Source organism: Diabrotica virgifera, chromosome 2 (genome assembly GCF_917563875.1).
Source record: "Diabrotica virgifera virgifera chromosome 2, PGI_DIABVI_V3a".
Taxonomy (NCBI): domain Eukaryota; kingdom Metazoa; phylum Arthropoda; class Insecta; order Coleoptera; family Chrysomelidae; genus Diabrotica; species Diabrotica virgifera.
In genome coordinates, this window is record NC_065444.1 from 145,686,264 (window position 1) to 145,701,801 (window position 15,538).

General features: G+C 32.0%; 2 protein-coding genes across 6 annotated transcripts in view; one reads left to right on the forward strand and one right to left on the reverse strand.

Annotated features, from left to right (window-relative positions):
* The window catches only part of LOC126879651 (uncharacterized), a 7,811-nt gene extending 3,583 nt beyond the window's left edge, over window positions 1-4,228 (forward strand). Inside the window, exons 2-3 of the mRNA XM_050642839.1 lie at window positions 1,757-2,963; window positions 3,777-4,228. Of these exons, the coding sequence (XP_050498796.1) occupies window positions 1,757-2,963; window positions 3,777-3,886 (1,317 nt within the window). The 3' untranslated portion in view covers window positions 3,887-4,228. The remainder of the gene's footprint in view (window positions 1-1,756; window positions 2,964-3,776) is intronic.
* The window catches only part of LOC126879652 (thioredoxin domain-containing protein 11), a 216,469-nt gene that overhangs the window by 114,032 nt on the left and 86,899 nt on the right, over window positions 1-15,538 (reverse strand). For all 5 annotated transcript variants that reach the window (XM_050642844.1, XM_050642841.1, XM_050642842.1 and 2 more), the window contains one exon: window positions 14,129-14,416. In XM_050642844.1, the coding sequence (XP_050498801.1) occupies window positions 14,129-14,416 (288 nt within the window). The remainder of the gene's footprint in view (window positions 1-14,128; window positions 14,417-15,538) is intronic.

The following is a 15,538-nucleotide window of genomic DNA, read 5'->3' on the forward strand; positions in this document are numbered from 1 at the left end:
AGGACGCATCGTCTATCGTTTTTTAAAGCTGTAGGCAAATTCATTAATGGATGTGGTTTAACAAACATGCTTGTTGATGCCGAAGTTTTAGCGAATGGATCTATAAATACATTTCTTACTGGTAAACCTTTTAATCGCTGCTGTAAAATTCATCCAATAATTTCACTTGCACTTCAACTATTGCACGTAGAATTTTTTTTTAGAAAATAAACAGTATGATTTAGAAACAATTAAAACCTACTTAAAACATTACTCAGAAAATGAAAATGAAAATCCAGTGATAAATAATGAATTATGTCACAAAATTTTTGAAGATTATGCACAATTTAAGAAAGATACTTTACAAGGGAACCATGGAAAGACACCTCAAATTTTTATGATGTACATACAATTGATAGATTATTACCTAATGCTTGAATTTAGTATCCGAACTGCTAATTTTGACATTTACAAATATGTCTTGGAAAAAATGACAAACATTTTTTTCGCTTTCAATCATCAAAATTATGCCAGATACTTAACCATATATTTAAACAAATTAGAAAAGATTGAAGAAACTCATCCTGGTTTGATACAAGAGTACGGAGATTGCTTCTTTGGCATAAGAAGGACCACAAAGCCATTTTTCAAGAAACCCCATCGACATAACACTAGAACAGACTATAAATGCACATGCTGCTTCTAGATCATAAGGGCATTATAAATATGACAAATTCTGTGGGTGCTCGGCAAAAATGGGCTATTAACCCATTCACTGCGTACTAACATGATTTCGAAATTAATGGATTTCTGCAATTTGTATTCAAAGGATGATATAACCAAAGGATTTAAGGAAATCTTCTATCTGTCACAGCAATAAAAATGTTGAAAATTTGGTTAACTATAATACAGCAATGTACGAATCCTTTTTCAAGCAATTTATCTCAAGAGAATTTGTACAATATATCTTCAGGGCAATCAGTATCTGAAGATATTTACACATTCTTATCTAATATTGAAACTACAGGAGAGCTGCAACGAATTAAATTTATTACTGAATCTCAAATAGACCCAGAAAGGTTTGACAAGGCTATTTTAAAAAACACTGTTGTTAATTTTGCTTCAAAATGTGTCAAAAAAGTAAAAATTAATGGAAAAGTCAAAGAAGTTACCATTCAAAGAGACATTTTTGGAAGATTATTGTATGCGTCGCTGCAAAGCCATATAGATCTAAAAGAAGCGTTGAAATATCCGCTGACGCCTATTCCATTTTCTTTATGCCACTCTGACGGATCTATTTGTAAAACCCAAAAATCAGTGATTTTCGAGGAGTTGAAGTCATATCAGGTAAACCTTTTTAAGAAATAAGTATAGTAAAATCTGCCATATCCGGATCAATGTGGCGACAGACCGATCCGGATATGAAAAAATCCGGATATCAAAACCACTTCTTTTATAGTCTCTGAAACGTTTTCTCCTTCATATATTTCAGTAATCAGCGCTGTCAATAACGTTCGTCGATGGACACGTTTTATAGATTCTACAATACATTATTTCGCCATATTTTAGTTCTTTTGGGTCGGTTGCATTGTCCAACAGCAGGACTGCCTTTCTCCGGGGATTTTGGTAGATACGGACGGCAGAACCACCTGGATATGGGGAGGTCCGGATATGAGCGGGTACGGATGTGGCAGGTTGTACTGTATTTAAAAAAATTAAAATTAATATAAATGTTTAATAAAATCAATTATTAACAATAAACTTTTTAATTTACCAGGAAGAGAATGGCAATCCTCCGAAAGCCGATATCCATATCTACGATGGCTTCTATTTGCTCCACACATTGAAAAATGTACCTAATACATACGGGAAAATTTCAATGTATATTTTTAAGCTGTTGGTATCAGATAAAAAAGAAGTCCACATTATATTTGACAAATTCAACGATCCAAGTATAAAAGATTATGAACACCGCCAAAGAGGAGAGGATGATACCGTTCATAGCGTGCATAAAAACAATAAGCGACCCTCTGATTTTGGGAAACTGTTAAGAAGTAAAAATTTCAAAGAAAGTTTCGTTGAATTTTTAATCGATGATTGGACTGATGATTGTTTTGTTATTTTATGCCAAGATAAAATAGTCAAGTTAAGTTATGGAACTTCCTGTTACTCTTACCAAGTACATGAAAATCATATTAAAAAAACTACAGATTACAACTTATGTTGCTTTCACGAAGAAGCAGATACCAAGATTATGTACCACATATGCCAACTGCCTAATAATTACAACGTTGAAGTCCATTGCACTGACTCGGATATACCAGTAATTATTCTTGCAAATATGAAATATTTAAAAGCAGATATTCAAATTACGGTAAATATGTGTTCGAACAAAAAAAGAGAGTATTTGAATATGAATAAAATTTACCAAGGATTAGGTGACAAATTAGCAAGAGCCCTAACCGTTTGTCACATATTTACGGGTAATGATTTTAATCCAGCTTTTTACAGAAAAGGGAAAAAAAGACCATTTGCCATACTAAAAAAAAAACAATCGTATCAAGATGCTTTTATGCAGCTACTAGAAACGGTGCCGAAATATTTGGATACAGAACACGAAGTATTTAAATCTATTGAAGAGTATGTATGCCAAATATATAGTTTAAATACAAAAAATGATATCGATAAAGGCAGATTCGAAGTATTTGAAAGAAAATATAAAAATAAAAATGAAAATGACAAAATTTGGAGAAAAAACCTAAAAGGGTTCGACGCATCAAATCTTCCACCAACCAAAAAAGAGTTATTGCAACATATAAAACGAACCATTTATATCAGTAACGTGTGGTGCAATGCTCACCTGAGGCGACCTACAGACCTTGATATTCAAGAGTGCGGGTGGTTAAATATCGATGGCAGCTTTGAGTTTTTTTGGTTCGATGGCGAGCAGTGTCCCACATTCCGAGAGATAGCTGCTCATTCAGGTAATATATTTATAATTACATTAAAAATTTAATCTATTACGCTGATATTAAGGTTTTTCTCTGTATGTCTGCTTTTCTGCTTTTTTATATTTTAAAATTTGATATTTTAAAGAATTTTAAAATTAAACCATTTTTATTTAAAAAATCGAAACAATTACTTGCATTAAGTCCATTTTACTTAACTTTTAACTACACGCGGTGGCGTATTTTGAACGCCAGATATAAGAATTCTACTGAAAATATATTTAAAAAATTAATTTTTGACCTAGTTTATCTATCTAACCTATCACTGGAATGTGCTTTACAATTGGTTTTAGTTTCGTTGGAATCGGCGTTCTGAGAAAGCCGTAATTACCAGTTTATTATTTGTTGTTTATGGTGGTGTACAAAATACGCCATGATTGCAGTAATGTACGTAATTCTTTCAATAATTGTTTTTTAGTCATTATGGCACAAAATATATTTTTCTTTATAAACAAAACTTTTTCTCATGTAAAAAAATCATGTTTCAAAAAATTTTATATTAATAATTTTATTTTTGATTAGGTTCCAGCTTGAAATCCCAATTGACTTACTGAGAAGGAACTCAAAGCATTCGCTAATGCCGATTAAGGTTAATAACAAACAACTAAGTGTATTTAAAAAAAAATAAACAAAACCGTTGCTTTTAAGTGGTGCCAAGCCAAAAAGTACGCCACGCGTGTACTTATGTTATGACATGATGCGCGAGTAGTTAAAGGGAAAAATGCTTTAGTTTAATAAGTCTAACAGTTTTCATTACTTTTTTTTTTAATAAAATGTTTCATTTATTAGTTTCCACTTCTGATGATCAGGATGAGGGGGAGCCGTCTTCCGATGAGAGTGAAGATGAACAAAATTTGTACCTATCTGAAGATTCAGAATTTGAAGATAACGATAATTAATCAACAATTTATGTATTTTTAAGAATTATTTGTTACATAATATTTGATGTTTTTTTCATTGTATATGTATACAAGAATAAAAAAACTGCTAAACGCCGTAAAAATGAGTGGCGCATACAATATTCCAGCTACAAATGAACTGATATAAATATTACGTGGCGCAAGAATGTATTTTCATTTTGATCGAAAATAAAATTCTAGTTTTATTTTAAAAGATGTTTCCATAATCATGCTCATTTGTAGCTGGAATATTGTATGCGCCACTTATTTTTACAGCGTTTAGCAATTTTTTTATTCTTGTATCAGGAGTTTTTCAAAGTTATTTATAAATTAAATGTATGAATTTAAATGTATTGTTTCTCGATTCCACGTTTAGTCAAGGGCGGATCTGTTTTGAGATAGACGTTGAGAGGTAACTCAAATTTTTTTGCAGAAATTGCTTGAAAATAAATCAAATAATATTATTTGAGTTATCTTCCCTCTCAAAAAGGTCCGGAACATTGTTTAAATAATCAAAATGTCAAGAATTGAAGGAAAAATTCGATTTTTTTCTTCGTTTTTGATTATAACTTTAAAAGTATTCATTTCCGAGAAAAGTTGTACTGACATAAAAGTTGCGTAATTCAATTTACTACAATATAGAATTGGTTAAAAATTTAAAAAATAGTCACCCTAGTTGCAAAATAGCAATAATTGCGAAAAAACCATACAAAAACAAGTATTCGCATTTTACGTTTTTCAACCATTTATGCTACACTTAGGACCTTCATATTTCATCCAGAAAAACTTTATGATACAGTAAAACAATACTGTAAATTTCATTAAGATCGGTTCAATAGATTTTGCAAAATAAATTTTGCAATATTGCTTTCGGAAAAAAAATTCATTTTTTCAAAATGTTACAGGACTGAAAATAAAGCAGATAGCAAGTTGAATTTTTTTTTCCTTATAGAAGTGTACTGTACCTTTCATTTGCAATTTTCAAAATTAAAATCGATTAATTACCACGGCGTCAGAAAATTTTTGAAATAAACAATAATTTTTGGTGCTACGCGCAGGACAGCGGTGTTTGATTCACACAGGTTGATTTCCACCAAAATTTCTTCCAATCTTTATCTAATATATTATTTTCTTACTCTATATTTTATTGTATTTTAATTTTTTAATTCCACAAAAATCAAACTTATTTTATTATTGTTTGTGAAATATTGTTTAAACAATTGCATATGTTTAAAAATAATAAACTTTTATTATTTAAGTTAAAATATATGAACAAAGAAAGTTTTTGCTAATAAAAGTGTTATTTCAAAGGATAGAGTATGTGTTTTTATTTTGCAATAAACAAATTTATTTATTTATATCGAAATGTCATAATAATTAAAATGTATCAATCATTATCAAAGGTCATTGGAATGCCCAATCAGAGCAACCTATCCGCTGACCTGCGCGTAGCACCAATAATTAATGTTTATTTAAAAAAATTCCTGACGCCGTGGTGTTAAGCGATTTTAATTTTGCAAAATTGCAAATGAAAGGTATAGTACACTTCTATATGCAAAAAAAAATTTCAACTTGCTATCTGCTTTATTTTCAGTCCTGTAACATTTTGAAAAAATGAATTTTTTTTATGAAACTGGATTGCAAATTTTATTTTGCAAAATCTATTGAACCGATCTTAATGAAATTTACAGTGTTGTTTTACTGTATCATAAAATTTTTCAGGGTGAAATATGGAGGTCTTAAGTGTAGCATAAATGGTTGAAAAACGTAAAATGCGAATACTTGTTTTTGTATGTTTTTTTTCATAATTATTGCTATTTTGCAACAAGGGTGACTATTTCTTAAATTTTTAACCAATTCTATATTGTAGGAAATTTAATTACGCAACTTTTATGTCAGTACAACTTTTTCCGGAAATGAATACTTTTAAAGTTATAATCAAAAAACCAAGAAAAAAATCGAATTTTTCCTTAATTTTTTGACATTTTGATTATTTAAACAATGTTCCGGACCTTTTTGAGAGGGAGGATAACTCAAATATTATTATTTGATTTATTTTCAAGCAATTTCTGCAAAAAAATTTGAGTCACCTCTCAACGTCCAAATGTACTAATATTTTTACAGATGCGCCCTGGTCTAGTTAAGATAAATGGTCGTCTTTCTACCATTATCTCTCAAATGATCTAGTGTCCATCGAATATACACTATACGAAATAGAATAAAAAAATATTGGAATGACCGGTAAATGAACTTGATTGCTCTATTAAATTTAGCGTCGCAACCACTACAACTAGTGTATTTTCGGTTTTCCTGTCTCTCCTTGAACCCAAGATATATACCCCCAAAAAATATGCCGTTTTGTACCTACCAAGTCCTATAGCTGGCTTATGGGTGGTCGAAAGTCACAAGCTATACCGGTTCTGAATCGGTCCTGACCCCCTCTTGAAACATAGAAAAGAAATTCAGATCGGTATAACTTTTCCACAAACATGCACACATACAAAACATTTTTCCCTTTTTAAATAGAAATTGAATAAAATTTCTGAGATCGGTAACTTTTGAATGGTATATACAATTTTCAAAATGACAATGGGATAAGACAGGGAGATTCCCTGAGTCCTCTGTTGTTCAACCTGATCATGGACGAAATAATAAAAAAAGTAAGAACAAAAAAAGAATACCAAATGGGAGAAAAACCACTTAAAATAATCTGCTATGCAGACGACGCAATACTAATCTCTCAAAGTGAAGATGATTTACAACGTATGCTGCACGAATTTAATATAACCGCTAGAAAATTTAACATGTAAATTTCCCTAAAAAAGACTAAATGCATGGTTATAACAGCAGATCTAATAAGGTGTAAATTAGAGCTGGAGGGTCAAATAATAGAACAAGTCATGGAGTTTAAATATCTAGGCATCACACTATGCAGCTACGGAAAGCTCGAAACAAAAGTGGAAGATCAGGTGAATAAAGCAAACAGAGCCGCAGGTTGCCTGAATGAAACAATATAGAGAAATAAAAACACCAGAAAAGAAGTGAAAGGCAGAATTTACAAAAGAGTCATCAGACCAATAATGACATACGCGGCAGAAACACAACCTGATACAGAAAGGACAAAAAGAATGCTATAGAAACAGCAGAGATGAAAACATTGCCAAAAATCGATGGTAAGACGCTGTGGGATAGAGTTAGAAGTGCAGATATATGAAGGAGATGCAAGGTGGACAACATTAATAACTGGGTGAAACAGAGGTGTAACCAGGATGATCCTAAGGGGGAGTTACGTCTACTTGAAGGTCTCTGGGGGTATGGAATAATAATTGTGTTAAGCGTATAGAGCTCAAAGTACATCCAAAATGGGGGTTATAACCCCCAAAACCACCCCCTGGTTACGCCTATGGGGTGAAAAGCAGAAGAGTAGAATGGAACGACCACATAAGCCGAATGACAACAAATAGAGTAGTAAGGACGGTCAGAGAAGGTTCCCCAATAGGAAGACGATCAGTGGGAAGACCACGAAAAAGGTGGAATGACAACTTACTGGAGGCACATTGAAAAACAGACATAGTAATGTCTATATAAAAGAAAGAAGAAGAAGAAGAAGAAGAAGAAGAGAAGAATTTTCAAAATTAAACATGCTTTGGAAAGGTAATGTTCAGTACTATAAGAAGCTGTAAAGTCGGACTTAAATTTTCGAAATTTTTGGAAGTTTTGGGGACGAGAACGAAAAACAGACTCTAAATGGGACGTAAAATCCACACCCTTGGACCAAAATGGATGGTTGACATATATCTCTTTGCCTATATTTTAAGATTGGATTTGGCCCAATTTTTTCAATTCAGTCACATTTAGAAAATCGAAAATTTCTTGTATAATATAGTGTCGCATGTACGGGAACAGCCGTTCTCTGGGATATAAAAAAATAATAAGCATCAAGGAGACCAAAGCGAACTATAAACAATTTTTCTCGGTTAGATCTACATAGATCAAACTGAAAATTTGTAGAAATACACCTTATAATATTTATAAGGACGTAACGTAGAGAACATTCCTTCTTCTTCTTTCTCATAATCCTTAGTGCCCTTCAGGGCGTCGGATGTCGGGTTCCGCCTTGTAGAGAACATTCTAAAATTTTAAAAAAAATTTCCGAAATTTTCCCTCTTGTCGGAAAATCTTTTTGGAAAATTTTGTGTATAATTCTTTGTCATGCCCTTTTAATTGTAGTACTTAGCGTGTGTACCAATTTTTAGCTAAATCGATTCAAAAGTAACCGAGAAACACTGTTTTAAATTTTTTTTTTTGATAATACCTCTTCGTCGATAGCCTAAAAGAATTAAGATTTCTGTTAGTTTGCCCCAACATTTTTGTCAGACAATTATATTTTTTGTTTAAGAATATAATTACTTGTAACCTACTACTTTTGTCGGAAAAATGGTTGTAAAGATAAGGGATGCACGAAGCCAGCATAATTTGAAAGTATATTTTACTAATAAAAATAATTTTTTTGTCCGACTGTCGAGTTGCCCCAATATTTTTGTCCGACACTTTGATTTTTTGATTAAGAATATAATTACTTATAACCTACTAATGTTGTCGGAAAAATGGTTTTAAAGGTAAGGGTTGCACGAACCCAGTAAGGTTTAAAAGACAGTTTATTAATAAAAATTAAATTTTTTGTCCGACTTTGGATTTGACTCAATATTTTTGTCGGACACTTAGATTTTTTGATTTGGAATATAACTACTTATAACCTGATACTTGTGTCGGAAATTTTTTTTTATTTCGAGAAAAAAAACTACAGAACGATGTTTGTCGTTGTTCAAGGAGTATGTACACAAATTATCAGATCACAATTTTTCTAAAATTTTCCCTCTTGTCGGAAAATTTTTTAAGAAAATTTTTTGTTCCGATCTACGTCATACCCTTTTAAATGCTTTACTTAGTGTGTACCAATTTTCAGCTAAATCGATTCAAAAGTAACCGAGAAACACTGTTTTAAAATTTTTTTTTGATAATACCTCCTCGTCTATAGCCTAAAACGATTAGGTATTCTGTTCGTTTGCCCCAACATTTTTGTCAGACAATTATATTTTTTGGTTAAGAATATAATTACTTGTAACCTACTACTTTTGTCGGAAAAATGGTTGTAAAGATAAGGGATGCACGAAGCCAGAATAATTTGAAAGTATATTTTACTAATAAAAATAAATTTTTTGTCCGACTGTCGAGTTGCCCCAATATTTTTGTCCGACACTTTGATTTTTTGATTAAGAATATAATTACTTATAACCTACTAATGTTGTCGGAAAAATGGTTTTAAAGGTAAGGGTTGCACGAACCCAGTAAAGTTTAAAAGACAGTTTAATAATAAAAATTAAATTTTTTGTCCGACTTTGGATTTGACCCAATATTTTTGTCGGACACTTAGATTTTTTGATTTGGAATATAACTACTTATAACCTGATACTTGTGTCGGAAATTTTTTTCTATTTCGAAAAAAAAAACTACAGAACGATGTTTGTCGTTGTTCAAGGAGTAAGTACACAAATTATCAGATCACAATTTTTCTAAAATTTTCCCTATTGTCGGAAAATTTTTTAAGAAAATTTTGGGTTCCGATCTACGTCATACCCTTTTAAATGATTTACTTAGTGTGTGTACCAATTTTCAGCTAAATCAATTCAAAAGTAACCGAGAAACACTGTTTTAAAATTTTTTTTTGATAATACCTCCTCGTCGATAGCCTAAAAGAATTAGGTTTTCTGTTCGTTTGCCCCAACATTTTTGTCAGACAATTATATTTTTTGTTTAAGAATATAATTACTTGTAACCCACTACTTTTGTCGGAAAAATGTTTGTAAAGATAAGGGATGCACGCAGCCAGCATAATTTGAAATTATACTTTACTAATAAAAATAAATTTTTTGTCCGACTGTCGAGTTGCCCCAATATTTTTGTCCGAGACTTTGATTTTTTGATTAAGAATATAATTACTTATAACCTACTAATGTTGTCGGAAAAATGGTTTTAAAGGTAAGGGTTGCACGAACCCAGTAAGGTTTAAAAGACAGTTTATTAATAAAAATTAAATTTTTTGTCCGACTTTGGATTTGACCCAATATTTTTGTCGGACACTTAGATTTTTTGATTTGGAATATAACTACTTATAACCTGATACTTGTGTCGGAAATTTTTTTTTATTTCGAGAAAAAAAACTACAGAACGATGTTTGTCGTTTTTCAAGGAATATGTACACAAATTATCAGATCACAATTTTTCTAAAATTTTCCCTCTTGTCCGAAATTTTTTTGGGAAAATTTTGGGTACAGCTCTACGTCATACCCTTTTAAATGTTTTACTTAGTGTGTGTACCAATTTTCAGCTAAATCGATTCAAAAATAACCGAAAAAATCTGTTTTAAAATATTTTTGGATAATACCTCCTCGTCCATAGCCTAAAAGAATTAAGTTTCCTGTTCGTTTGCCCCAACATTTTTGTCAGACAATTACATTTTTTGTTTAAGAGTATAATTACTTGTATCCTACTACTTTTGTCGGAAAAATGGTTGTAAAGATAAGGGATGCACGAACCCAGAATAGTTTAAAAGTATAGTTTATTAATAAAAATTAAATTTTTTGTCCGACTTTGGATGTGCCCCACTATTTATGTCGGGCCCTTAGATTTTTTGATTTGAAATATAGCTACTTATAACCTGATACATGCGCTGAAAATTTTTTTTTAATTCGAGAAAAAAAATACAGAACGATGTTTGTCGTTGTTCAAGGAGTATGTACACACATTATCAGATCACAATTTTTCTAAAATTTTCCCTCTTGTCGGAAAATTTTTTAAGAAAATTTTGGGTTCCGATCTGCGTCATACCCTTTTAAATGCTTTACTTAGTGTGTGTACCAATTTTCAGCTAAATCGATTCAAAAGTAACCGAGAAACACTGTTTTAAATTTTTTTTTTGATAATACCTCCTCGTCGATAGCCTAAAAGAATTAAGTTTTCTGTTCGTTTGCCCCAACATTTTTGTCAGACAATTACATTTTTTGTTTAAGAATATAATTACTTGTAACCTACTACTTTTGTCGGAAAAATGGTTGTAAAGATAAGGGATGCACGAACCCAGCATAATTTGAAAGTATACTTTACTAATAAAAATTAAATTTTTTGTCCGACTGTCGAGTTGCCCCAATATTTTTGTCCGACACTTTGATTTTTTGATTAAGAATATAATTACTTATAACCTACTAATGTTGTCGGAAAAATGGTTGTAAATAAAAAAATTTCAGGAAATTGACATCTTCGGCGCGTCCGACTGCGCATATGCCCCGTGAAAATTGTCCGACAAGGTTACCACATTATTGTAAAAAGGTTTTATGATAGATACCGTTAAAATTATCGATGTGGTAATAAATTTATTATTTTCATAAATTTGACATATTTAGCGTGTCCGACGCGTCATATGCCCCAATATTTTTGTCCGACAAAATTGTTTTCGTTGTTTATATGATAAAATCCATTGATTAAAATAGAATGACCAATGTGGTAATAAATTTTTTTCTTGCATAAAATTGACAACTTCGTCACCGCTTGACAGACAAACGCCCCACTACCATAATGCGCCAAGCTCAAAATTTGTCCGACTCCACCCAAATAACAAGTACAAAAAGTTTCAACGGTGTGGTCATAAATAATAATTGTATATGCGGGCCCAAGGCCTATTAGATCAGTAAATTGCAATTTATTTTGTATAGTGCAGTCACTGAAGGTAAAAATCAACGATTACCTTCAATTTCGGTGAACCTTCATCGATTTTCACGAAAATTGGTCAGTGGTTAGAGGATACGTCAAGAAACAAAGGTGACATGGTACCACCTTGCGCCTTTACCCTGAGGATGGATACCGCCCCTTCTCGGGGGTGAAAATTATTTTATAAAAAATAATTGCACAAATCAATAAAAGAACAAATTAAAAGCAAAATTTATTATATAAAGTTAATAAAATAAGTCAATACTTTTTAAGTTATTAAAGATCAAAGATTTTAATTATTTGTGAAAAAAATGCATGTTTTGAAGAGGTTTTTTGTAAATCACTGAAAAACTGTAAGTTTTTACAAAAAAGTTAATAGTAGTTTAATTCGTATAGCTTATATTTTAAGAATAAACTCTAAAATCACGCGCCTTTCGATTATTGAACTACAACCCCTTCGCAAGAAAACCATCCCATATTCCCGGCTTAAGAGAGGGTTGTACTTAAAATAATTTAAATTAATTATTTGTCGACTATATATTGTTTAATAATTTATGAGCTCGCAAAATATACGCATCTCAATTATTGAATTGCCATTTTCTTTCTATAGTGCAGTCACTGAAGGTAAAAATCAACTATGACCTTCGATTTCGGTAAATCTCCATTTATTTTCACGAAAAGTGAGCGGATTTTGATACTATCAACTTTTTCTGGATTTTATTTTTGATGGGTATTTCTAAGTACTTTGACAAGTATTTAGTACCTAAGTGTTATAAAATGCATCTTTTTCCCGTTATTTAAGCTTGAACCCTTAGATTTGAACAGTCGCGGAAAAAAATATACATTTAATTACCAACAACTTACTTTAAATTAACATTAACGGTTTTTCAAGTAAGCAATTTATTATATTTTTTATTAGCTTCAATTTTAGTGATGAAAACTTTTTTGTAAAAACTTACAGTTTTTGAGTCATTTATGAAAAATCGCTCTAAAGCATGCATTTTCTTTCCAAAAATTAAAATATTTGATCTTTAATAACTCAAAAAGTATTGATTTATTTTAATCACATTATATAACAAATTTTGCCTAAAATTTGTCCCTCTCTCGATTTGTGGGGTTATTTTTAATAAAGTAATTTTCACTCCCGAGAAGGGGTGACATATACTCCAGGCTAAAACCCCAAGTTGTTATTGTCAATTCGTGAAAATAAATGGAGATTTACCGAAATCGAAGGTAATAGTTGATTTTTACCTTCAGTGACTGCACTATAGAAAGAAAATGGCAATTCAATAATTGAGATGCGTATATTTTGCAAGCTAATAAATTATTAAACGATATGTAGTCGCCAAATAATCAATTTAAATTATTTTAAGAACTCTCTCTTAAGCCGGGAAAATGGGGTCGTTTTCTTGCGAAGGGGTTGTAGCTATATAATCGAAAGGTGCGTGATTTAAGAGTTTATTCTTAGAATATAAGCTATACGAATTAAACTACTATTAACTTTTTTGTAAAAACTTACAGTTTTTCAGTGATTTACAAAAAACCTCTTCAAAACATGCATTTTTTTCACAAATAATTAAAATCTTTGATCTTTAATAACTTAAAAAGTATTGACTTATTTTATTAACTTTATATAATAAATTTTGCTTTTAATTTGTTCTTTTATTGATTTGTGCAGTTATTTTTTATAAAATAATTTTCACCCCCGAGATGGGGCGGTATCCACCCTCAGGGTAAAGGCGCAAGGTGGTACCATGTCACCTTTGTTTCTTGACGTATCCTCTAACCACTGACCAATTTTCGTGAAAATCGATGAAGGTTCACCGAACTTGAAGGTAATCGTTGATTTTTACCTTCAGTGACTGCACTATACAAAATAAATTGCAATTTACTGATCTAAATGCGCGTAATTTGGAAGCTTATAAATTATTAAATGATATGTAGTCGCCAAATAATTAGTTTAACGCATTTTAAGTACAACTTTCTCTTAAGCCGGGAAGATAGGGTGGTTTTCTTGCGAAGGGGTTGTAGCTCAACAATCGAAATGCCCTTGATTTAATAGTTTATTGTTAGAGTATATAAGCTGTAGGAATTATATCCGCAATACGATATATTTTAAGTTTTCTCAGCATCTTTCTCTTAAGTTAAATCAATTAAAGGGTTGTTTGGGGGTGAAGGGGATGAGCTCAAAAATCGAAACTATATAATTTCAAGAGCTCATAAATAGCTCGTAATTCTGCCGCAAAAACCGATTCAATATTCCTATTTTTAAGTAGTGGGGGGGGGGGCTGACTCAGCCCCCCCCACTAGGGTATTAAATTCCTGCTCAGTGGAACGAGCTCAAAATTTTTAGTTTGCGGAATATGAGAGCTCATAAATAGCTCATAAATCAGGGCTATTTGTTTTTTAATTTTTACAAGTGGGGGGGGGGGGCCAGCTCAACACGGGTAAGTTTTTATTAAAAACATGTTCACTTACCTGTAACCATAGATGTTTTTATTATGTCATCAGAAATTGTAGCCTGTTCTTTACAAGGAAAATCTACAATTTTAGGAAATAATTCTAAACAAGTTTCAGTCTTGAGGTTAGCACAATAGTGCTGTATACTCTTGTCTACCAGTAAATCACAATCGTGTGGCTTGGGCTTCTGTGAACATGCTGAAGCATTTGCCCAAACTGTTTTCGTTTGGAAAATTGTCTTTTGATTAAATACTCTCGATTTTAGATTGCAGGTCGATTTTAAGTGTTTATATATCAAGGAATTTGCTGAAAATATTAGTTAGTTATATAGCAGTATCATAAAAAATCGATTGAGGAGAAGATTGGGAGAAGTTTGCAGTATTTGAGTTTTGCAGTATATGTAAGTACAAATAAGTTCATCATTCATCGGGAGAACCATAGCCAAGGAATTTGGCAGCGAAAAGAAGAATTGTTAGGACATTTCACCAAGATTCCGTGTAAGCAGAACAAAGATGGAGTTTTAATCCTCCTTAATACAGCATACAAAATATTTTCGAGTATCTTATATGGTCGCCTAAGTGCACATTCAGAGGAGCTTCTTGGAGAATATCAAAGTGGTTTTAGTCTTGGTCGATCAACAACAGATCAGATCTTTGTGCTAAGGCAAATACTGGAAAAAATCAATGAATTCAATATCGACACATACCATCTTTTCGTAGATTTTAAATCGGCCTATGATATTGTCCTAAGAAATAAATTGTATGAAGCTATGGATGAATTCCACATCCCTGATAAACTGATAAGATTGGTTAAGGCTACAATGCGTAAAGTCGTTTGCAAAGTCGAACTACAGGGCGAACAATCACAGGCGTTTGAAACGAAATGTTGGGCTGCGACAGGGAGATGCGCTAGCGTGTCTTCTCTTCAACATAACTCTGGAAAAGGAAGTCAGAGATGCCTGAATAGACAACAGAGGAAATATTTTTAATAAATCATCCCAAATTTTGGCATATGCAGATGACGTAGATCTAGTTGCCCGCACAACACGCAAACTAGAAGAAATGTATACCACCTTCTCAAATGCCTCAAAAAATACGGACCTGAACGTAAATGAGGAGAAAAGTAAGATGATGGCATCAACACCCAACAATAGAGCCAGAAACATCGGTCACCAATTCACTGTTGATAACTCTACCTTTGAAGTGGTGGACAAATTCACATACTTAGGCTCCCTGATCACCAAGGAGAACGCCATGACGAAAGAAATCAAGCGAAGGATAATCCTAGCGAACAAATGCTATTTTGGACTGAGTAGACATGAGAAGCAGAAACTTAAGCCAAAAAACAAAAATAACCATATACAAAACCCTTATACAACCAGTGTTGACATATGATCGGAGACATGGACCATCTCCAAGGCAGATGAAA